General features: G+C 51.4%; 3 protein-coding genes across 3 annotated transcripts; all 3 read right to left on the bottom strand.

Moving 5' to 3' along the window:
• Nucleotides 1-790: 790 nt before the first annotated feature.
• On the bottom strand, nucleotides 791-2,545 carry PHYSODRAFT_263366 (hypothetical protein; the record flags this gene model as incomplete). The annotated part of the gene is made up of 1 exon (XM_009520317.1): nucleotides 791-2,545. The coding sequence occupies one exon, from the start codon at nucleotides 2,543-2,545 to the stop codon at nucleotides 791-793; it is 1,755 nt and encodes a 584-aa protein (XP_009518612.1).
• A 9,940-nt stretch (nucleotides 2,546-12,485) lies between these two features.
• PHYSODRAFT_478479 (ricin B lectin-like protein) lies at nucleotides 12,486-13,796 on the bottom strand (the record flags this gene model as incomplete). The annotated part of the gene is made up of 1 exon (XM_009520316.1): nucleotides 12,486-13,796. The coding sequence occupies one exon, from the start codon at nucleotides 13,794-13,796 to the stop codon at nucleotides 12,486-12,488; it is 1,311 nt and encodes a 436-aa protein (XP_009518611.1).
• Nucleotides 13,797-16,055: 2,259 nt separating this feature from the next.
• On the bottom strand, nucleotides 16,056-17,449 carry PHYSODRAFT_310730 (hypothetical protein; the record flags this gene model as incomplete). Its single annotated transcript, XM_009520315.1, has 3 exons — nucleotides 16,056-16,747; nucleotides 16,810-17,078; nucleotides 17,157-17,449. The coding sequence occupies 3 exons, from the start codon at nucleotides 17,447-17,449 to the stop codon at nucleotides 16,056-16,058; spliced, it is 1,254 nt and encodes a 417-aa protein (XP_009518610.1).
• Nucleotides 17,450-23,119: the final 5,670 nt, after the last annotated feature.

The following is a 23,119-nucleotide window of genomic DNA, read 5'->3' as shown; positions in this document are numbered from 1 at the left end:
GCTGAATTCGCACCTCGTCCGGCAGGAAGATGGTTCCGTCGGCAAGATCAAGGCGGATCCCGGCCGGCACCATGAAGTCCATGCCGAGGATCAAGTCTTGGCCGCCGGTCGGCGGCCCCACCCAGACATCGAAGAAGTACACAAGCGATCCCGCGAGCGTGATCTTGACCCGCGCACGTCCTTCCGCCATGTATGGAGATTTTCCAACGCCTTCGCACTCCAATGTCTGACTTTCATCAATGTAGCACCCCATCTTACGAGCAAAGGCGGTGTCTAGGATAGACACTTCGGCACCACTGTCAAACAACAGAGTTGCTTTTTCGTTGTTGATCTTGCCCAGAGCTTTCGCTTGCTTGAACTTCTTGTCGGGCACATGGTATTTCCAGTAACCACGCGACTCCCCCAACGCGATATCCAAGGCCATCTTCGCACTCGATCTTGAGTAGTCATCAACTTGGTGAAGGCTTGACACGGCAGCCGTAGTTTTCTTTTGAAGATCACATGTATTGTCGATGAGTTTGCTTACAGTCGACTGTGACTATACGCAAAGATGCAGAACTGAGAACGCTCGTCTCGTACCGGATTCCAACCCGGCGGGCGTCCTAGTTTAACATCTTCTCCGCGGACTCGGGCAACATGCCCCCGTGCTTGGTGGAATTGTACCACTGGCAGATCAAATTGTAGAACTCCTCCATCGGACAGCTCCCTTCGTCGTGAATTTCGCCACAGGCTTTGCAGACAAAGAGGCAGCGATCCGACGGGTGACCACGCTTGCCGCATTTCTCGCACGTCAGCCGCTTCCAACATCCCAGATCATCATGCTTGACAGAGTACACCGCTTGAGGGGCGCTCCCATGTCGTTTGGCTTCAAGTGTTGTCCGGGCCGACGATCCTGACGGTTGCGACCTTGTTCTGGTAGACGCCGGTCTTGACCAGAGATACGATGTTCAGTCGCTCCGTTGCTGTTGCCAGCCGCGGTCGCGTACACTCGGCGCAGATCTCCATCTTCATCCGATCCACTTGATCCAGAGTCGGCGTCACTAGTGTCACTCGGTATCTGGATCGCTCGCACTGCGCGGGTACCGGCGGTAGCTGGTGGCTTCGGACGGGGCTTGATCGAGCCATACACTGTCTTGCTCTGCCGCGCCTTGGCACGCTGGCGAGATCGCAGAACTTCTTCCAGGGTATCCGCATCAGGAATCCGCAGCAAGGCGAACTGGTCCGCTAGATCGCGGTCGTCCAACGTCTCGATGAAATGCTCCACATGTTCCCGGTGCACGTCAGGCGGACCGTCCTTGACTTGTAGACGTGTCCGCAGGTCTGCGACGTTGAGCCTGTGGAGGTACTCCAGAGGCGACTCGTCAGATCGCTTCCGAGCATGGTAGTACTGGCGGGCAACCGAGACACCACGACCACAATACTGGAGCTGGAAACTCTGGAGCAGGTCCTTCCACGTGGTGCGAGTTGTTCGGCTCAGCTGTCTACACCAGTTTCTCGCTGGACCAGTGAGCAAGTCGCCGAACACCAGACACTTCTCATCATCAGGTGCTTGATCGCGGACGAAGGCCAATCTTACCTTGCTGACCCAAGCTCGAGCTCGATCTTCGTCGCCGTCCTTTCCGGAAAACTCCTTCAGTTCCGACATTGCAGAAACACGAATGCGTGGTGCAGACTCAATTCCTCCTGGCGAAGCCGTAGCTGTCGCTGCGATCGCTGTGCGGACGGGTCGACCAAGATCGAGGTCGTCAGGATCGAACTCCCATGACGTAGAGTATCGGTTTGGTGATCCAACCGACCCCATCTCCACATCTTGATCACCGGTCGGTCGCGACTTCAACGCGATAGCAGGTAGCTGCTGCTCCTTCAGAAAACGTTCCATGGCCGCTTGGAAGAATGACTCGAGTTTTTCCGGTGAGTGTCGCGTCGAGGTTGCTGTGGCCTTCGGCTCTCGCCTTGGCACCGCGGCCTCGCCCCCAGCACGCTCGGTTCGACTTCGTAGCATGGCGGCACCGGAAGGACCAAGCGTCATACGTGGCGGCGGATCATCGACACTATCGGAGTCCACGTCTTCCGTTGCAGACACGTACGGAGATGACGTCGGAGTTTGGTCACCCGGGTTGCGCGCAGGCGTCGATCTGGCGGGAGTCGATCTCGATAGCGTCTGAGGCGATCTTGATGTTTCTTTCAAGGATCGACTCGATTCACCGACCAACGGCTTCAGTAACAGGAACAGCCTCTGGGTCGAGTTCTGGATCGTGTTGGGCTTCAGATTGAACAGGCTTTCCGCATCCAGCGCTCCTGCGATGATGCCAACTTTGAAGAGCCATAGCAGGGTCTGTACGGCATCCAACTTGTCCGATCCAGGGGTCGGCTGTGACACCGGTCCCGCAAGATCGCCGAGGAGCTTCGGCCGGAGGAGCTTCATCACGTTGTCCTGAAGCAGGAAAGCGTTCAGCTCTTTCTTGTAGTACGTTACAGCCAGTTGGTCCTCAACCACGGTCGTGAGATCGGCTCGATCGTCAGCATCGGAGTCTGGAGCCTTCATCTTCTTCCGACGACTTCGATCCTGCTGGCTTCTTCTTGGTCGATCTAGCGTTGGGTGGTTGGGTTCCGGCTTGCACCGGTGGACTTTCGTCCGGCAGGTCACGATTCGCATCGTGCCCTGCGGGGGTCCCCGAGGGGACCTGGGGAGGAGGTTGAGGTTTTTCTTCTAGGTCCGTCGCCGGACCTTCCTCTGTTCCGTCGGTAGAGCTCCTCCCTAGGCTCTGCCGATCCGCGGATCGATTATGTTTCAGCGGCGTCGATGGCGATCCGATCTCTGTCGACGTTTCATTCCCTTGTCCAAACTCGGCTTGCGCATCCGCTTGTAGGGACTCACGGTGAAATCCCGAGTCACTCAAAGATCCGGGCACGCGCACCATTGTGGCGAAGTGGATCCGCGAAATTTGCAGATCGCGGGGGCCCTCTTGCACACGGCGCCCGAACTGCCGACTAACGGAGGGGGTACTCCGATCTTCCGTGAAGTCGCTGATCCGCACCTTGTGTACCCGTTGGTGGGCTGGATCGCTCTTCGGGTGATCTCGAGAAGGTTGAGTCTTGGACTGTCTGGTGGACAGCGGGAACTTGTGGCAGCAACGCGGATATGCTTCACGCTGTGCCGGAGTAGTTGTGGCGGTTTCGATCTGGGGTTGTCTAGATCGACACTCGCCGGCCAGGTGTGATCTTGGCCTGGGGTTGCCTTGTGGTCGGTGAGTGACCTTCCTTTCCTTTCCTTGCTTGCCGCTTCCTGTAGCGGTGGGTCGAAGTGAGGGTTGACGGACGCTGGGCCAAGCTATCCTGTCGTCCGAGGTTCCTTGATCTTGGGGTGTAAGTCGACTCGCGTAGCGTCGGGTGGGCCAAAGTATATCCCGTGCCCGGTATTGCGAAGGCGAAGACCACTTGTGAAGAAAGAGGTAAAATCAACTCTGTTTAAATGTTAGCTTTGCCTAAGTCCTTGTCCTATCGTTCTCGTGCTCTCTTATGGTCCTGGCGCGTGCTCTCTGGCTCCCTTGAACACTGGTGGTGCCGCTGGCTCTCCGTGCGGTGTTTGCGCAACCCATGGGGCCGAGATCATCACTCTTTTTCCGAGATCACGTCATCCTCGCCAAGATCGATATCGTCGACTTGGATCGGATATACCGGGGATTGGCTCGCCAGCATCTCCGAAGAAGCTGTTTCACTTGAAGTCGCAGACTCGACTTTCGTGCTCGTTGACAAAGTTCCAAACTACGCCGGGCCGCACGTCGTTGGTGTTATTCCACGGAGTCGATATCGGCCGCCTTTGTTGATCTTGGGTTGTCGATGCTGTCCGCACAAAAATATCTTCATCCACAACACCACAAGTTCATACGGATCTTGGCGGTGAACGTCAGCATCGCCCTCATGTCGGTGTAGACACCGTTGAAGTCTTCGCAGCTCGAGTTGTTGGTCTCCCAGTCTGAACCGTTGCGCGCGTTGTAGTTCACGCCGGAACGCTGGGAGCTGCGTTGATGCCAGCGACGAGCACGGAGGCGATGACGATGGGGAAGTAGAGCTTCATCTTGAGTGGAAGGAGGCTTGATCGAGCGCGGAGAAAATTGAAAGTGACTTCTAACAGTGGATGTGAATTCGACTCAGTGGTTGACATTTTACTTCTTGCTTCAAAGGAGAGATGTTTTTTAGCGGTTAACGCCGGTTGCACTCAGGGCGAGCACTGCATCAGCCCCGCTTACCGGGCCCACTTGGTACCCGGCGGCTACGGCTGTCATTCCTGCGCTTATACGTCACCTAATCGGGATTTCCTAATATGCAAGGGGTCTACGGGATAGCTATCTCCCTATAGATGTCTGTGCATCCGTCGGGTCGGTCAATTCACGGTTGTTCTCCATCTGCTGGGTAGCCTACAGCGCGATGGATGCATCTCGGGTCGGATCTGCTGCCAGGTCCCATACATCGTTGTTGCCATTGTTCCAGTCTATTGCGTGCGCTTCGCCAACTGCCGTTGGTATTCACTGGATCGGAGCGCTGCATTCACTGGGCGCCGGCGTCCCTCGTGTTGCAGCTGCCATGCCGCTGCACCATCAACGGCCTTCATGTTCTTCAAGATTCCTCTTATGTTCATTGGGGGCTCTTGTCATCATCGGCTTCTTTGGACCATTGGGTGCCTGCCTAAAGGGTCATAAGGACCCGGCGTAAATGCAGCAGATATGCTCGGCATAAGCTAACATAAATCTCGTGAGACCGGAAAATCGTCTCGATAAACTGGCGGTTATGCCGTGTACCCATCTTAACGACTTACTACGACTTTGTATTGAATATGTCGACCATCATTCTTGTGAAGATCGCCTGTCAATGACAGGCTGTCATATAATATATATTATCTTCTTCTACCAGCCGCTTGTGAATCGCGCGTCGAACAGCGCGCAGGTCCTTGTTGTAGCTCACGTAGGCCTCGCACAGCACACACAGAGCGTCGCACGTACCATTCTGGAGCTCCATCACCGCGGCAGCGTGGGCAGAAGAGCGCTGAATCGTAAATGAGCAGGCTGAGATAAACTGCAGAGCCATAGGAATGTCCGGAGCGAAGTGACGCTGTAGGGCGAATAGAGGTGGTATTTGGGCATTTGTAATCGGACGGAGTTGTTGTCGATAAGCATGTTGTGGCGGGTGCAACTAGGCTATATGTCGACATATCTACCCGCATATCTGCGGTAACTATGTTAGGTCCTTATGACCCTTTTGGCAGGCACCCATTCTCAAGCGTCGACACTTCCGTAAGCGTCTACTCGTGGGACTGTGTCACTTGGTCGGTGTATCTCGTGTTACTGTTTGCACCGTGCTGCACCGGCAGCATAGCTGCAGCTGGTCCTTGCGTCTTGTATATTCTGGTTCATTTTCTTCTTCATGGGGTGGTCCTTGTTTCTTGTATCTTCTTGTTCATTTTCTTCTTCATGGGGTGGTCCTTGTAATTTGATCATCCTTCTCTTCTTCATGTGCGAGCCGTTTCTGTGTTCATATCTTGGCCCCAATTGCGGTGACTCTTCGGACTGGTCGCTCTCTTCTTGGGTCCAACTCCTCGTAGCGCAGTATGGGTCAGGCGCTCCTTATTGTCCGCGGAGTCTTCTTCTGCTGCGCCTTCCTTCGGGGTGTCCTCAGCTGCGGTGTCTTGCCGTCCCCCAGTGTGCACGTGTACTCTTGGCTAGCGCGGGGCCGGCCGAGAGGTCTCCCTTCGGGGGAGTTCCCGGGCCCCTCGGCCTTCCTTGGCTTCGTCGGTTTCGCTTCGGTCCTTCGGCGCAAATCGGGAACTAAAGGAGAGATGCGTAAGTACCCCGATCCAGGAATTTAGTTTGGATAGCCGAAGCAAGAGCAGCTTGGCGATGGGCTTGCGACGCGGCCAAACTGTAGGCTACATGGCGTATGAAGCTACACAGCTATTGTACTGGCCAAAATAGTTGAAGCTGGAGATTATAACACGCGGACGCTCGCACCGATAGCTTAGCTATTTTTAGGCCCAGGGACCTCAAAAGACCCTCAAAAGAAGAGCAATTATCTCAACTATGCACAACAAGAGTGTAGCGCAAGGCACCAGGGCCTAACGAATGGATATTGGCCTGAAAGTAAATGCCGATGAGGGAGTTGCCGTAATCACTATGAATGAATCTTCGGACCTAACAATGAAAGGAAAACCTAAGACGATGCGGTAAGCGCGCGAAGTGGTAGTGAAGTGTATTGGGCCCGATGTGAGCAGGGCGTTTCGCGTCAGGAGCGCGTACCAAGTCCAGCAAACTTCATCGAAGTCGTCGCCGAGGCATCCTTCGGATACTTAACGGTACATATCAATTACCTGTTTAAACTTGTATTCTCTCCCGGAATAGCGACTACCGAAACACAGCAAGATAAAAGATGCTATCCATGCTTGCCAAATCAAATACAAATCCTATGCAAACACGACGGTATGTTACAAAGGGCAAGTTGGCAATCTCAGGGCGAATGTGAACAAGAGCAGTCAATTCACCTAACCACCGTCTGTTTTGGCGTATGGTTTGCCGTTTAAGCCAATAGTGTTCATGTCTTTGGGTTTGTCATTGGCTTACCCTACTTGAGCCCTTTCCCCAAACTTTTGAGCAATTGAGGTCATGTTTTCAAGACTTAATTACGCATACATAAAATCTGAATTCGTCAAATCTGACAGCAGAAGCGGAATCTACGGCGAAAATTACCCCTTATATCTAACTATCGTATATGGAAAGTTACCATCTTCTGGGAGAAAAATGCCTCCGAACTCCGGCTTCAACTACTATGGCCAGTACAATAATAGTTATCTGTTGGTTAGTACCTAGCGATATCACAAACTGTTGGTTTGTAGCTTGTGGTTGAGGGGGCAAATTCCGAAGTGAGATTAAATGTTATCGTCTCTCAAACTACTCTCTAGTCTTCCCCTCCTGATTTCCTTCTTGTTCTCCTTGTGCTCGTTGGTGCCTCTCATCAGACGGATTACTCCCGGTTTCCGCTTGACTTGATCTCAGTATATATGGGTATCCCTGGCCAGTCATTGGTGTACCCAGTGCCCGGCTGCCGCCGGCTCTCCTGTTGCCGTCGGATCCTCCGAGTCATCGGCGGATGTGTCCACACGTTCTCCTCATCTATTGGCGGCGCTCCCGAAGACTCATGAACACTCCCACTCGCCGCTAATACTGCACGACCGTCCCGACGATTCCGCTTGCGCTGATCAGGTACTGGAGCCTCTTCGTCCCCAACGCCTTGGTTAGCATGTCCGCGAGCTGGTCTTCCGTCAGCACGTAGTTGACGACGATGAGTCCTCGGGACACATTCTCGCGGATGAAGTGATGCTCGATGTCCACGTGCTTGGTCCTCGCGTTATAGCCAGCGTTGCTTGCGAGGGCGATCGCGCCCTGGTTGTCCTCCCATACTTGGGTAGCTCCCACTTGCTCGTGACCCATGTCCTTGAGCATGGCGCGGGTCCACAGCACCTCCTGCGTGCACAGGCTCAGCGCCATGTACTCGGCCTCCGCCGAGCTGAGCGCCACCGTGCGCTGGTACTTCGACTTGAAGACCACCGGCGCCCCGCTAATCATCACCATGATGCCCGACACCGAGCGTCGGTCGTCGAGATTGCTGCCCCAGTCGGCGTCGGTGTACGCCGTCACCTCGACCTTCTTCGCGTTCCCATTGTAGGCGATGCCGATGTCTTGGGTTCTCTTCAGGTACCTGAGCACGCGGATGGCAGCTGTTGCCCGGGGTTCTCGAGGAAGCGCGACAACTGGGTCACGATGTACGCCACATCAGGTCTGGCGCACGTTGTAATGTACAGCAAACAGCCAATGAGTGCTCGGTAGGGCTTCGCCTGCGTTTCCTCACGTTCCTTCTGAGTCATCGGCGACTGAGTCTTCGACAACTTCATGCCCGACTCGCACGGGTTCACCACCACCTTGGCGTCCTGCTGGTTGAACCGCTTCACCACATCATCAATGTATCGAGTCTGCTTGATCATGAGAGTCTTCGCCGATGAGTCATGGTCGATCTCTATACCAAGAATGAACTTGGCCTCGCCCAACTCCTTCATCTTAAACGCATTCTTGAGCGCCACCTTGACTTCCTGGATCTCGCTGCTCGTCTTGGCTGCGATGATCATATCGTCCACGTACAGGCAGACGTACACGAACCTGCCCTTCTCGCCCTTGACGAATACGCACTGGTCACCGCCGCAGCTCCGAAATCCGATGCCCACGAAGACTCGGTGGATGGTCTTATGCCAGGCATTCGCCGCCTGCTTCAGACCATAGATCGCTTTCTGCAGCCAACACATCATGTTCTTCGCGTTGATGATTCCGTAGGGCACCTCCATGTAGACGCGCTCCACCAGCCCGCTGTTGAGAAAGGCGGTGTCCGCATCCAGCTGCTCGGTGATGTACGCCTCGGCCACCACAACCGACAACACCACTCGGATCGAGTTCATGTTGGCCACGGGCGAGTACGTCTCGAAGAAGTCCACGCCATACTTCTGCTTAAACCCTTTCGCCACCCGGCGGGCCTTATACCTGATGACTCGGCCGTGCTCGTCGCGTTTCTTTGCGAACACCCAGCGACAACCGATCGGTCGAGCACTCGGTGTCCGACGGACCAGCGTCCATGATCCGTTGTCCGCGTGTGCCTTGAGCTTCGCATTCATTGCCTTCACCCACTCCGACGACTCGTCGCTCTGCATGGCCTGCTGATACGTGGTGGGTGCGTCATTGGCATCGCCGACGTCTGCGGCGTAGGCCAGCACCGCCTCAGCCAATAGGCTGTCTTCGTCCACCCTGGGTCGCTTTGGAGACGGTGGCCAGAAGTGATCATCGTTGTCCGAGTCATCGGGACCATCTTCTTTCGACTCCTCACCGTCTGCGGAACCATCTCCAAGTAGTAGTACCGGTTCTCGGGCACGCCGGGTCCGTTCCGGCTCCGGATGGAAGACCATGTCATCATTAAATACCGGTCTCGCGAGTCGTCGGTACGTTGTCAGCTCCTGCATGGATGGCTCCGGCGTCTCCGCCTCATGCATTTCCGCGTCCTCGACGGTCTCTTCCACCGATTCCATCGGCTCGTCGGCGGCAGGTCGTTGCATCTCCTCGTGCAGCGCCACTTCATCGTCGACATCTTCCGTCGACTGAATGATCGGCGAGTTCTCGCTGGGCGACGTGTCGTAGATGCCGTTCACCTCGCGCTCGTCCAACTTCACCGACCTGGACACCTTCACCTTGTTCGACTCCAAGTCGTACACTCGGTAGCTTTTTGAGTCGTCGGCGTACCCAAGAAACATACATTTGAAGCTCTTCGGCTCCAACTTGGTGCGTCGCGACTTGTCAACATGGGCGTAACCAATCGACCCGAAGACTCGAAGATGGTCCAGCCGAGGCTTCGACTTGAACGTCAACTCGTACGGAGTCTTGGTCGGGTGCATGCTGTTCGTCGACCGGTGGATCAGGTAGACAGCAGTGCTGACCGCCTCTGCCCACCATATCGAAGCCACGCCCTTGTAGTGTAGCATGCTTCGAGCCTTCTCCATGATCGTGCGGTTCATCCGCTCCGCCACGCCATTCTGCTGGGGGCAATACGGGACCGTCTTCTGATGCATAATCCCATTCACCCGGCAGATCTCAGTCATCGGCGTGTTCACGAACTCAGTGCCGTTGTCCGAGCGCAGGCATTTAATACGCTGCCCCCACTGGTTCTCGTACAGCTTCATGAACGACTTGAACTTGGTCACGACCTCGCTCTTCTTGGTCAAGAAGTACGCCACGACGTGTCACGAGTAGTCGTCGACAAAGGTGAGCACATACCTCGCTCCGCCCTTGGACTTCGTCTTCATAGGACCCATCACGTCCGTATGAACCAGTTCCAGCGGTCGAGTCGTCGCCGACGTCGACCGCGACGGGAAATGTGCGACCGTCTGCTTGCCCTTCATGCATCCTCCGCACAGGTTCTTCGTCTGCTGTTGAGTCGTCTGGATCCCGTCCGTCGCCTCGCGGGTCTTCGCCATAGCGCCTCCGTTCAAGTGTCCCATACGAGCGTGCCATAGCTCCCACTTTCCGTCGACTCCCGAGTACTCGGTGTAATACACCATGTCCTGCTGGCAGTCCAGCAAGTACGCCTTGCCGACCTTCTTCCCCGAAGCGATCGCCTTCGTCTTGTCCCAGATGACGCACGACTTCCGCTGGAACTCGACACTCATGCCGCGTTCAGCCAACCTCCCAATCGAGAGTAGTCGCCGGTCAAGTCCGGGGATGTGGAGCACCTCCACCATCTTGATGCGCTTGCCGTCGATGCCCGTTAGGCGCACCGACCCTTTCCCTGCCACGCGGATCTTCTTCCCGTCCGCGATTGTCACATACATGTCCGCCGACGACTCGTTGTACTCGAACAAGTCATCGCGGTGAGGCGTCATGTGAGCTGTCGCCCCACTATCGATCAGCCAACCCGCTGATGGATTCTCCGCCACAGCGAACACCGAGTCTTCGGCGGTGTATCCATTTGCCTTTTCCGGGTAGTCCCGCTTTATGTGGCCCACTTGGTCACAGTTGAAGCACTTGCCCTTGAAGCCACCGACCTTTCGTCCACCGTTGCGCTTGCGGCCGAATGCCTTGCCGCCCTTGACGAACTTTCCGTTCTGGCCCCTACCTCCGAACGAGGTAGCCTTCAACGCGCGCTCCGTGGTCTCCTTCTTCTCCTGCCGCTCGTACTCCTTGAGCAGCTTCTCCTTCACCTCGATGAGGGTCACGTCCTTCGAGTTCTCGACGATGGATGCGATCAACTCGTACTCCGCCGGCAAGCTGCTCAGCAGGATGACGAGTTGTCGGGAGTCATCGACGGGCTCTCCAAGCGTCCGAAGGCCCACGATGAGCTCGTCGAACTTGTCCAGGTGTTTCGCCATCGTCGCACCGTCCTCCATCTTGAACTCGTGGAGCCGACGAGTCATCGTGACCCGATTATGCATCGTCGTCCGGTTGTAGAACTCGCGTAGAGTATTCCAGGCTTGGATAGCCGACGTCGCCGACCGAATCTTCGTGTGGTGTTCCACAGCCACGCCTTGAGCGATCAGACCGAGCGCCTTCATGTCGTTGAGCACCCAGGCCTCCGTCATCTCCGTCGGGTCCTTCACCACTTGGACGTGCGCCAGCAGCCCCTTCCTCGCGAGCGTCATACGCATCGCGAACTCCCAGTGGAGGTAATTGTCACTTCCCAGGATGACTTCGGCCTTCTTGCTGGACGTCGTCATGTCGGTCGTCGGGGAGGACTTGAGCTTTTTGCGGCTGTTAACCTGTTGGTTTGTAGCTTGTGGTTGAGGGGGCAAATTCCGAAGTGAGATTAAATGTTATCGTCTCTCAAACTACTCTCTAGTCTTCCCCTCCTGATTTCCTTCTTGTTCTCCTTGTGCTCGTTGGTGCCTCTCATCAGACGGATTACTCCCGGTTTCCGCTTGACTTGATCTCAGTATATATGGGTATCCCTGGCCAGTCATTGGTGTACCCAGAGCCCGGCTGCCGCCGGCTCTCCTGTTGCCGTCGGATCCTCCGAGTCATCGGCGGATGTGTCCACACGTTCTCCTCATCTATTGGCGGCGCTCCCGAAGACTCATGAACACAAACTAAACAATTGTCATATTGTTCAGGAGCGGCAATCGATGCACGGGTGGAATCTGGACTTTGGAATCCGGTATTTGTGGGCCGCTTATAGTAGTGATGTATGAATAAAGTCCTCGTAGATACATGTAAGTACAAAATCCATGCGCCACACTACACCACAAGTGTTTCCTCAACCGAAAAATGCCACCTAGGGATGCCTTACATCGTGTTTACAACGCGACTGCCTCTTGCCTTTGAGTTTGCTTAGGTTTCCATAGTGTACAAGACCATAATCACTTCAGCGTCTTGTCCACAGGGATTAAAATGTATCGTCACGTGGCATCTTCTGTATGACGCATTGTGATCGAGCTCTAATCAAATCGCTACATGTACGTACACCTGAATGGTCCGGGCCCCGGACCATTCAGGCCCCAGGATACAGTATGAGAAACAAATAGGGGCACATATGCATCATAACGCAGCAGAACAACTGTGTTTGGCAAATACTCACAGAGAATATGTGACTTCTGCTGTCTGACATGCTTACGCTACACGTATAGTGCCGGGTACTATTTTTATCGCCGGGTACTATTTTTCTCCAACTCGTAGCCAAGAGGTAGACATATTCTTCGCGTGTGCAGTATGAAATTGCGATGGTATGAAATTGCAATATACCTTAGGGTTCGCGTGCACGCCCTAACATTTATTCCTTCGTACTTCTACCGACAAGACGTCGTTGTCGGCGAAGGTGTTGAGATCTACCCGCGAACTTTGCTATACCTTACGTTAGTCAGTTCTTACTGCTCGTTCGGGTTGCAGATCGACCCCTCCTGGCAGTAAATGGTGTTAAGGGTCCAGCACCTCCCACTGCTGGTGCGCGTTGTTGGGCGAGCAGCCGTAGAGCTGGATCTTGTTGTTCTGCGACGCGTCCTGATCCAGACAGAAGCCCTTGTGCGTCGCGTGCCGCAGCGTGCGGGTCGCGTTGTCGTACGTCCACTTCTGGTTGCGCTCGTTGTCCATGCAGCGGTAGACGTGCACGGCGCCGCCGTCCCAGGGCTGGTACGCGTCCAGGCAGCGGTCGCTGCTCTTGGAGCGGATCTGCTGCGTGGTTTCGTCAAAGAACCACGTCTGCTGCTCCTGCGTGAGCCAGTTGTTCGACTTCTCCGACATGTACAGCTTGCCATCCGCCTCTGAGAGCATGATGCTTCCCTCGGTGCGAATGAGACGCGGGGCCCTCCAGTTCTCGAACTGCAGATTGAAGATCTCCTCCTTCATCACGCCAGCCTTCTCATAGACACCCAGGTGAGCCTCGATGTCGAGGTCGTTGAGCCACTTGGCGTCGAACGCGTCGGACCAGTAGTAGTCGAGGTCCTTGTGGGAGTGGGCCATCCGGATGAAGTCCGAGAAGTACTTGGCCTGGTTCTTTGGGGTAGCCAAGTCGGGGATTGGGTTCATGCCGCCAGAGCTCCAAGCGGTATCAATGACAACGGGCTTGTCCTTGTTCTCCGCAGCAATACGAAGGCTCTTCATGCGGTCGAGGGTAACAGCCACGCCTTCGTTGACATCCACTCGCTCCCAGAACGGGGAGTAGCCCACCGACACGTAGTCGACCGCTTCGAGGAGCTTCGGGTTGGTGTTGTAGACTTCAATACTGTCCGCGATCGTCACCGAGGCGTTCTTGCCGCGACTTCGAAGGAAGTCGCGGATCTCCGTCATGTACTCAAGCGCAGTGTCGACAGTGACGTTGTCGCGGCTGATAGCACCGTTGCCAACGTGCACGCTGGTGACAGTGTCAAAGCGGCCCTTGTCGATGATTTCCCCGAGCTTGACCTTCTCCTGGAGGAAATAGTCGCGGCCCTTGGACGTTTTGATTCCCAGGTCGACCGTCACGCCGATGCTCGAGGCGAACTGCAGCACAAGGTTGGCCACGTCGCACTCAATGAGCGAGTTGGTGCGAACCTTCTCGGTGAACGTTTGGAGGGTCAGCATTTCATGGTAGACGTCAGTGAAGCTCTTGCAACTGGCGTTGTTGGTCTCCCAGTCCGAGCCGTTGCGAGCGTCGTAGTTGATGCCAGAGACGCCTTTAGGAACGGCGTCGACACCAGCGTAGAGCGTGGCGATCACAGCGGCGACGAGAGTCGGTAGGTAGAGCTTCATCTTCAATGGAGGGAGGCTTGGTCGTCCGCAGGGAAAATTGAAAGTGACGGCTGAAGAGCACGTGGCACAGACAACATTGAACTCGATCATGTCACGGAATCGAGGAGGAGCTGCATCCAATCCAGGGATAATCGTTGGGATAGCCGAACAAGAGCAAAGTGCGATAAGCTTGCGACGCTACCGTACGGTGGTCGTGAGTAAAACTAAATTTTACCCCTTTTCTGTCAATATTTAATTATACTGAAGTAGTTTTAGTTCTGAACAGCTCCACCGGTTTGAGTAAATGCTGAGCAAATTCCTCCATTTTTTACGCAGATCAAAATTTTGCACAAGTTTGCCTACGGGGGAGGCTTTGAGTAAAAGGTTGAAGAAATGTCGACCAGCCAGTAGTAGGGCCTAGTCGAGCGCTCTAAACAGCGCAAGTGTCACAGACCGCAGTGTCGCCTATGTTACGTCATCCCTGGGTCTTCGTCAACGTGTTCCCGGGCCCGTTTTCATCTTTATAGGGCTATACAGCTAGGACTCGCCGTCGCCATTGCTGGCGCCGTGCTAAGAGCTTTAACGCGCTCGCTGCAAGTCTCAATGACCGGTGGAGCTGCGCACTGTCTTTAGCACGGTTGTGCCGTTGTAGACACGGATCTGAAGGCAATTTGCTTTTAGTTTTACTCAGCACCGTGGATATGCTCTAACTTTAGTTATACAGACATCTGCTTCACAAAGAACACGCAAACTCATATAACCCTGGATAATTTATGGTGTTTTCTTAACAAACAAGTTCCATCTTGACTGTAGTATTACATTACCCGTAAGAATGTGGGATAGATCAGGTGATCTTGATTTCAGCAGAAGTCGGTATTACATGTAGCATCCTTTGGGATACAGTGCTGGTCAGGGGTCGGACAATACAGTATGAAATTGTATTGCGAGGCCAAAGCTGCAGTAGTAATAACGGCAATATGAGGTCAACCAATAATAATAATTGGTACAATATAAGTATATTGTACCATTCGTGGCATGAGCTATTCATTGCCAAAATGTGACATGAAGGCCGCAAACTTCACGCGAGCTTTACGCAAACGTCCCATGGCTGATATCGAACTATTACTGAGGTGTCAGGCCAATCTATACAGTGAGAAAATACAGGTGGAGGCTGATGACGATTACAATAGCCCTGTACTGTTTCCAGGACGGTTTTGGGAAGTGTTGCTGTCCGGCAAAGCGCTATGAGTATACACCGCTTGCTCCACAAAAGCCTCGCAACCCAAGGCTGTGTCCTCGACCCGAAAAATAGAGATTGTAATAGTTTACTATAGCATTTTCATCATTTATGAACGCCCAATCCCAGAATTCATAGTATTTGATATTGTATTGCTATTATTGGGGCAATATCATATTGAATTGGTTTCATGAACTTCCAATAATAAATAATTGTAGTGGGACAATACCATAATAATTGTTTTGCTATTATTTTTTCCGACCCCTGGTGCTAGTGATTCGTAGTGATTCGTAGTGAAAGTAGCAACTAAACGATTGTCATATTGTTGTAAGGGCAGCGAATTGATTTGATGAACTGTCCCAAAAGGTTGAAATCTGAGGCCTTTGACGTTATGAAAAGTTTTAAAACAACGTCGAAGAACCTGGGACTCTTAACTCACGTATTCATAGGTTCAGCAGCAATTGATCGTGTTTTGCTGCGCTACGATTTCTAGAATCAAGAGGCTAACGAAATGTCCTATGATACATGATGTAGTACGTGTACTACCCTAGGGAAAACAGACCCCAACTGTGCCTCGAGACATTAGCATAATCATTGGTGTATTATCCACATGTTCAGTTAAAACCCACTTTGCGCACTACCTACCGCATTACATGTTTGCTCAGCTCTAGTCAAAATGCGGGCCCTACTGTAGTGAGTAGTTAGCGGATCGAAAGCTGACCAAATTATCCAGAGGACACTCAACAAACAAATAGATTTCGCCCGAGAACATCATGATCTTACATTACAATTTTCATCCGAAACAATTAGCCATGCAGGCTAATTTGACAGCACCCTACCTTACGAGATGAGGCCTTAGCTTTCGTGTCCACAGAACTAGTAAGGTCGTTGGTTGTAAGAATATACTGAGCTCTAACGCCGTTGACGCAACTGGTTAGCTGTTTATATTTTCCCGGAGACGTAAAAAAATGAGAACTTCTCGTGCATTGTTCATTTGCATCCCTCCTCTACACACTGATGCTCATTCCTTTGACGAAGATCGTCTAGTACCTCGCTTTGTTCCAGACCCACTTGTTACCAGAATACTTGACTCCTTCCTCAACTGGACATCCTCCATGCAAGCTCATCGGGTCGCCTTCTCCGTTTGGCAACATGCTGTAAAACACAATAACTTTGCGCTTCTTCGGAGGGACGTTGAGTCCTGTCGTGCAGTCTTTCATCGACGTCGGTCGTGGTGCGCCGCCAGCTCGTGGGAAAATGGTGTGGCCCCCCTTCGCCACGTCCGACATATACCAGAACACCGTGATCATCCGGTTCTTGTAGCCATAGTCGATGCTCTCCAGAATATGAGGCGCGTTCTTGTGGTGCTCCACTGGGAAGTAGTCGGTGTGGTGGTCGTACTTTTGCGTTTTCTCGTACCGAAGCACCTGCACGTCTTCTTGGTGGTCGATAGGCACCTTGGTCAGGTCCGATACTCGTTGGTCGATCTCATCGATCTTCGGGTGAGCGTCTGACGGCAAGAAGTACGTCGTACTTGTGCGCCAATCCGTCGCAGCGCGGTTCTCGTGTCCGTCCATCAGCGTCACCCCGGAAGGCTTCAAATGCTCCAACGACAAGTTCATGATGATGTCGATCTCATCGTCTTTGAGGAACTCCTCCACACTGAAGACCAAAGGGGTCATGCTCAGCGTTTCCAGCACCACGTCGCCTTTTCCAGCCACGTCCTTCACAAGAGCTTATATAAAAAATAAATGTCAGTAAAAGAATCCTCTCTAGATACATAAAAAAAAGACGTACTCTTGTGTCCTATGCGAATTCCGGGCCAGACAAACTGTCCTCCTTCAAAGAGGAAGACAACCCGGTTGGCCATCTCCTCCACGTTCTGCAGCCTCTTCCCGTCTGGCGTGAAGAACGCGTATGGCTGCTTGTACTTGACAGCAACTTCGTCTTTGGGTCCTTGCATATCCAGCAGCGTCTCCAACTTGCTCTTCAAGTCGTCCAACTCCACGGAGCTCTGCGTCTCCACGGACAACGCGTTGCCATCTTTGAACGCCACAACGTCCAGCCTGAAGCATATCATAAGTGTCAAAGTTACACTTCCGTCATATCATATTATATCATATCCCCTGCGTCATCCCACGTACGTCGCCAGACTCTCCCCCTCCTGCACCTTCTTGATGCACAGAACGTGGAAGCCCTTGACCGGCAGCACGTCCGTCAGGTACTGCTGCGCTTGCGAGCAGTCCACCACAGCGTTCTCTGGGGCTGTCGCGCTGAGCGGGACGCCCCCATAGCTGTCCACCAGCAGCTGCACGCGCGCTTGAAGCTCAGAAGGGTCCACCACAGTCCACGCAGCTGCGATCACAGCCGCCAGTCCCACCACCACAGACACCCACGGGAAGGAGCGAGGCGCTGGCGACGGCTTCGGCTTCGACATTTCGGTCGGACGATTGCGTGATGGTCTGTGAGCTGTACTCCTCCGCCCATAATATCGCATATCTGTGTGTATTATTCTGTTCAGTGGGTCTCGAACCAACTTCAACATTCTATACGCAGTAACTTTGACAACAACTATCTGATTTCATAGGTATTTTCCGGATATCCGGTAAGATTTAATTATGACTGACAAAGTTCATGTTCATGCGCTGCGGGCATGAACAAGGCGAAGGGGCATAACCCCGTCGTGTACCACACCTTCCCCTTGGCACACTTCATGAATGCCCACGACCACCTCGGAGCCGGGACCCCCGGGGTGCGTCACGACATGAACCAGGTGCCCCAAGTGCCCGTAGGCGCGGTATCTAGAAAAAAAATATCGGGTTGCAGCGCTCGCGTTCGCTCGCTCGCACAGACACGCCCCCGCCTAATCGGCGGGTGTTGGCGATTAGTGAATGCATCGAGTGAGGCTCGCGCTCGCGTCCACTCGCCCTCGCCCATAGACTATAGACTATAATCAGTCAACTCCGTTTTGGTACATATTTGGGATAGTTTTACGAGAAAGCAGTCATATACTTGGCCCCAAATATGTACCTAAATGTTACAGAGACAATTCATTATTTGGGACATTTGGGGCGATTTGGGCACATATTTGGGATGCATTATCAGCTTCCAGACTTTGACATCGCTGAGGGGGACAACCTGCTCGTGCGTCGCCACAAGCTGCTACTGTTCCTCGCGGCTGGAACGGAAAGTGGCAAGACGGACGCGACGATGACGGAAATGTTGGGAAGGCTGGTCTAGGCTGAAGAGGCGAAGGAGAACGGGGTCCTCGGTGATTTTGTCAAGACTTTCCAAGTCTTTTTTTTAATGTTCCACGACAAGAGAAGAATTTGTTGTAATGGTAAATTACGTAGTATCAGCGTTGATTGCGTTGATCGTTTCTACTCAGGGATGGTAAACTTTCTTTATTTGATTTTTCTTATATCTTCTTTTATTGAAAAAGAAGATTGGTGCCAGAGGCCGATTTTTTTCTTTTTTCTTATATTGTAGCCTATTTTCAAGCTGTTAGTTGATACGAGGGGAAAGGAGCTAGAAAGGAGCAGTAACTACGGTATAATACTTCGAAGTAGTTCATTTGTTTTCTATTCACGGAATTTTGAAGTCATAGGTCACTCCAACAAAGTGACGACTACATCCTTGTCATCCCTTCATGTCCAATATATTCAACAAAATGCCTGCTATATTTTCAGGTATGCTGCCGACTCTGTCTGCGTCGTATATCTATATCCAAAGTGAAGGCAACAGTGTTAGTGTAGCAACGTCAACTTCAACGGCGAAGCAAGTAGACAAAGTGGTAGGGGCGTGGGTTAGGTAGGTATACGCACACATATGCTCGCTGTAATTTGAGAACCCGAAAATCTTCTTTTATCTTCCTATATCCTTGAGAAAAAATCTCATTTTTGATGGGCTTTCTTTTAACATCCCTGTTTCTACTATACTTCTCTCTTCGAAAGAGTGATGTAAGTTTTAAATCTCAGTATGGTTTGAACGGATGACGTTTGCTGCGCTGCCGATCTGTTATTTTACAGCTTTTAGTGATAGACGAAGTCGGGATGGTTGCTTCAACTTGTCTTTCAATGCAAAGCATGAGTAAGGCAAAGAAAGCGCAAGCATATCGATTTCCAAACTGGCGTTTGACGCAGCTAGATTATCTGTCGAGCTTCGCCCATTAGAATTGCCGACGGCTATCGTGATCTAAAACAGCCCGCCAACCTCAGCTAAAGAGCGCCAGTGACAAAACTAGGGCTACGCATAGGCTGGGATAGCAAATTTACGGGGGCAGCCAGAACTTTCACCACAGCGGGTGCTACTTAATTGCGAGTACACTTCACTGACTTCCGAGTAATTTCACATAAACCTTATTCGTGGCTTAGGAAAGGCGCCACGTCCGGCATTGCCACCCTGGATGAGACCGAGGGAAGACACAGCATGAATGTATCTGGGGAAGTAACGCATCGAACCACTTATGCGGATGTAAGGAAGCTAATTGAGGCGTTATCCAGCAGAAAACATCAGACAAGTTGCCCTAAAGGGCTAGTAGCACATTATTTACGTTCGTGAATGCCATACCGACATTCAACATTCTTAGAGCGGAGTCAGTAGCTGGAAGCTAACGCAACGCACGAGTTCAAAAGAGGTATATGTACTCGAAAGTCCGAGTATATTACTCTTTACTCGAAAGTCCGCGAAATGTACTCGAAAATAAGGACGACCCCACCACAGCAGTAGTATTACGACGACTATCAAGGCGTGCGAGCGCAACCTCAAAGCTCAACTACTCGTCGCCTCTCTTGCCTAGCAAGAGGAAGATCTATCAGCTTCATGGGCGACCTTTATGAGAAACCTGGAGCATTGAATATCTTGTATCATAGTTAACGTTGCGTTTTGTTTTCTTTGCATTGTTTGCACCCTGAAAATTATCTGTAGACCACGACTTCTAGCGCCAAGATGCGCGCCGTATACACCCTCCCAGCTGCAATATCGCTGCACGTAGCGGTCGTGGAGCCATTAACGTAGTCGTAAGCTTTGAAATTTAAGGATTTCTAAAAAATATAGTCTGCTCAATGCCAAAGTTTGGTATAATTGAGGACAGCTCCAAACTTACTAGACAGTACCTACTTTTCAGATCGCATTACCAGGCAGATGTTGCGGCTGCGAAGCAGGCGCAGGAAACGCCAATGGGTAATGATACTAGGGCTCCGCGAAGGCTGGGATAGGAGGTTTTTGGTATAATCGCTTTCTATTATTATGAGTTTTTTTTTTACGAACCACGGGCATCTCCTGCGCCTGCTTCGCAGCCGCAGCGTCTGCCCGGTAATTCACCTCAAAACTGTAGATAGTGCTTATACACAGTGATAAAACGAACCTTGCTCGAGATCTGTTGTAGCTTGTAGAAAATGAAAATGTTTACCTTTGTATGCTTCTGCAGCAGTTCGTCCGCTTCAATCATTCACTTTACTTCACTCCTACTTTTCGATATATGTTACTGACTCATACCGGTTCAATCTGCCCACGCATATAAACCTTTTAGAGGGCCCAGTGCGGCACTGGGGTCGTACCGGTTTCAAGAAAATATACCAGTTAAGGTACTCGCCCTATTATAGCCGAAATTTTCAGATATAGTATCAGCTCCAAGGCTTTGAGTTTGTATGGACTAACCGTTAAGTACCGGTATTTCTTGGTACGGGCTTATATTCGGGCGAGCACGTTAAATGTCAAGAGGGGTTCATAGTTTGACTTGATGTACCACGGATACTAGGGCTCCGCGAAGGCTGGGATAGGAGGATTTTGGTATAAACCCCCTCTTTAGTTTTATTGGTGACCCGGGTGGTGAACCCGGGGGGGTTTCGCAGTTCGAAGCTACATGAAACATTAGAGCTAATGAAGGTGAATGTACGCCGAAATAGTTCTAGATGAGGTTCGCCCAGTAGACAGCCTGTGTTCACAGAAAAATAAAACCAAAGCACTTGTGGATACTAGATAAACATAGATTAAAATCACGACGTTTGCTTACATCGTCGGATATCTCGTAGCCAAGCAAGTACTTGAAAGTAAAACAAGCAGCACACTCCGCGCGCGCAATCTCCCGTTAACATTATCAAAGTTGTGTTATTCACAGGCATCTCCTGCGCCTGCTTCGCAGCCGCAGCATCTACCTGGTATGGTGATGTGCAGGCGGTAGATATTAGAAGTCTTATTTGCTTTGTACCTGTACTAGAGTCTAGTAACTAGACCGCTATTGTGGATGCATGTCGCTCAAGACTAGCTGCCATCGTGACGAACAGCAATAAATCGACGAATTTATAGCGCTGGCCCCGCCGGTAGTGAATTTTACAGCTTGAACACGCTGCATCTGCTTCAAACTCACAAGTCAGGGAGTACATACCTGGTAAGGTGCTTTGGGTTCGTCTGCTGCAAGCTCACGGTCAGTTCTAACAAGGATTTTTGTTTGGTGGGGTAGTTTGGACCGATAAAATGCTACAAAATGAAACCAAACTCGATGAGCTCTTGTCGAGATCAAGCCTTGATCAATCATTCAAAAATTATCATTCAAAAACAAAAGATGTCTTAAAAACCCCAAAGCAGCTGTAAACGAAACGCAGTTGACTAAGAGGTCGTAACTTTGCCAGTGCTGCAAGAAATCGGTTTAATTAGTTTTCACTTGATACATGGGAACTCTTCCAAAAACAACACAAAAATAAATGTGTCATGAGCACAAAAATAGGGCTGCATACCCAGTACAATATGCGAAGACGCAAATATCGTCTCCACAAATTGTGTCATGAAGAATTGTGTCAATTTTTGGAACAGTTCCATGCATATGCCAAAGCTCTACTTGTCGCTGTGTATTGGTTATAAGGTGTTTTCAGAAGGAACCATCATAAATACGATACACCGTATTCAGTGACAACATGGTATCCTCTCAATCGCAAAACAGTTTTGCTTGTGCCTAAAAGGGGTTCGGCAAATAAGAAACAGTAGCAAGCAATCTACCTTGGCTTGCACAACTTTAATATTTTTCGTGGAAGTCTTGTTGGGTGCTCAATCCACAAAGACTCGTTCTAATGAATGTGCAGGAATTCACCCTGTCGAGATCCTCTTCCAGGATAATTTTACATGGCCAATTAATCGGCCTCGTATAATAGAACTATGCATGTGGAGTACGTTTGCGATATTATCTTCTAGTGTGTCTGAAAGAGGAGGTCATAGAATACGATCGGATCGATAGCCAATGGGGTCAGTAAAGTACTACTTCGAAGTACAATTTTAAGTGCTCTGAACATATTACATGTACAAGTACGACGTAGTGCTGTGATAATGTCCGTATAGTTTATTGGAAGCTGTGGTTGGGCTCACGATCAGCATCATCAGGACGTATATCCAACATTGAGCTCAACGTTGTAGAATATAGTTGTCAGTAGCTAGCTATACGATGCATGCTACTACGACGAACAAGGTACCACGGGCTGCATTCTTGCATTCTTTCTCCACAAAACGTGTATTTCGATGGAGTCCACTTTCTCGGGGTGCATACGTTCTTGCCCTTCAGTGCGGTTCGACACCTGGCGATTCTAACGTATATGTAAATTTTGAAAATACTGTGACACGGCGTAAAATACGCACAAAACTATGAAGTACAAAATAGCACATCATATTGGCAGGCGAATTTCTTGTTGTTCATTGCACAACTTTGTCTACCGGACTCCATCCTGCCGGATATTTCGTCGTAGTCTGTAGAACCGTGTGTTCATGTCTAAACTGGATAACCTGGTTTACATCAAAAACAAACTACGGCTAAGCCGATCAGGCAAGTGCCCAACGAACAGGCCCAGTTTTAAATTAAAGTTTCGTTTCTGTGAGCAAGCCCAGAAATGGAAGGATTAAAGTAATCGTCGATTCGGGCCACTTTAGATAGGGTCGAGAACTGGTTCAAACCATCTTCGAGGCCTACCATAAATTGGAGATGCTTTTTTTTACAAATAATACCAGTAAGGCGATCAATTGCGCATAATTTCATAATTTTCTCGAGCAAGTGTGTATGATAATGGTCACCAAGCCAAGCGTGGCTTTCTACGTGCGTGGCTACTCCGTTTGAACTTCTGAAAGT

This window comes from Phytophthora sojae (genome assembly GCF_000149755.1).
Source record: "Phytophthora sojae unplaced genomic scaffold PHYSOscaffold_2, whole genome shotgun sequence".
Classification (NCBI taxonomy): Eukaryota; Oomycota; class Peronosporomycetes; order Peronosporales; family Peronosporaceae; genus Phytophthora; species Phytophthora sojae.
This window is presented reverse-complemented; position numbering and strand designations above follow the sequence as displayed.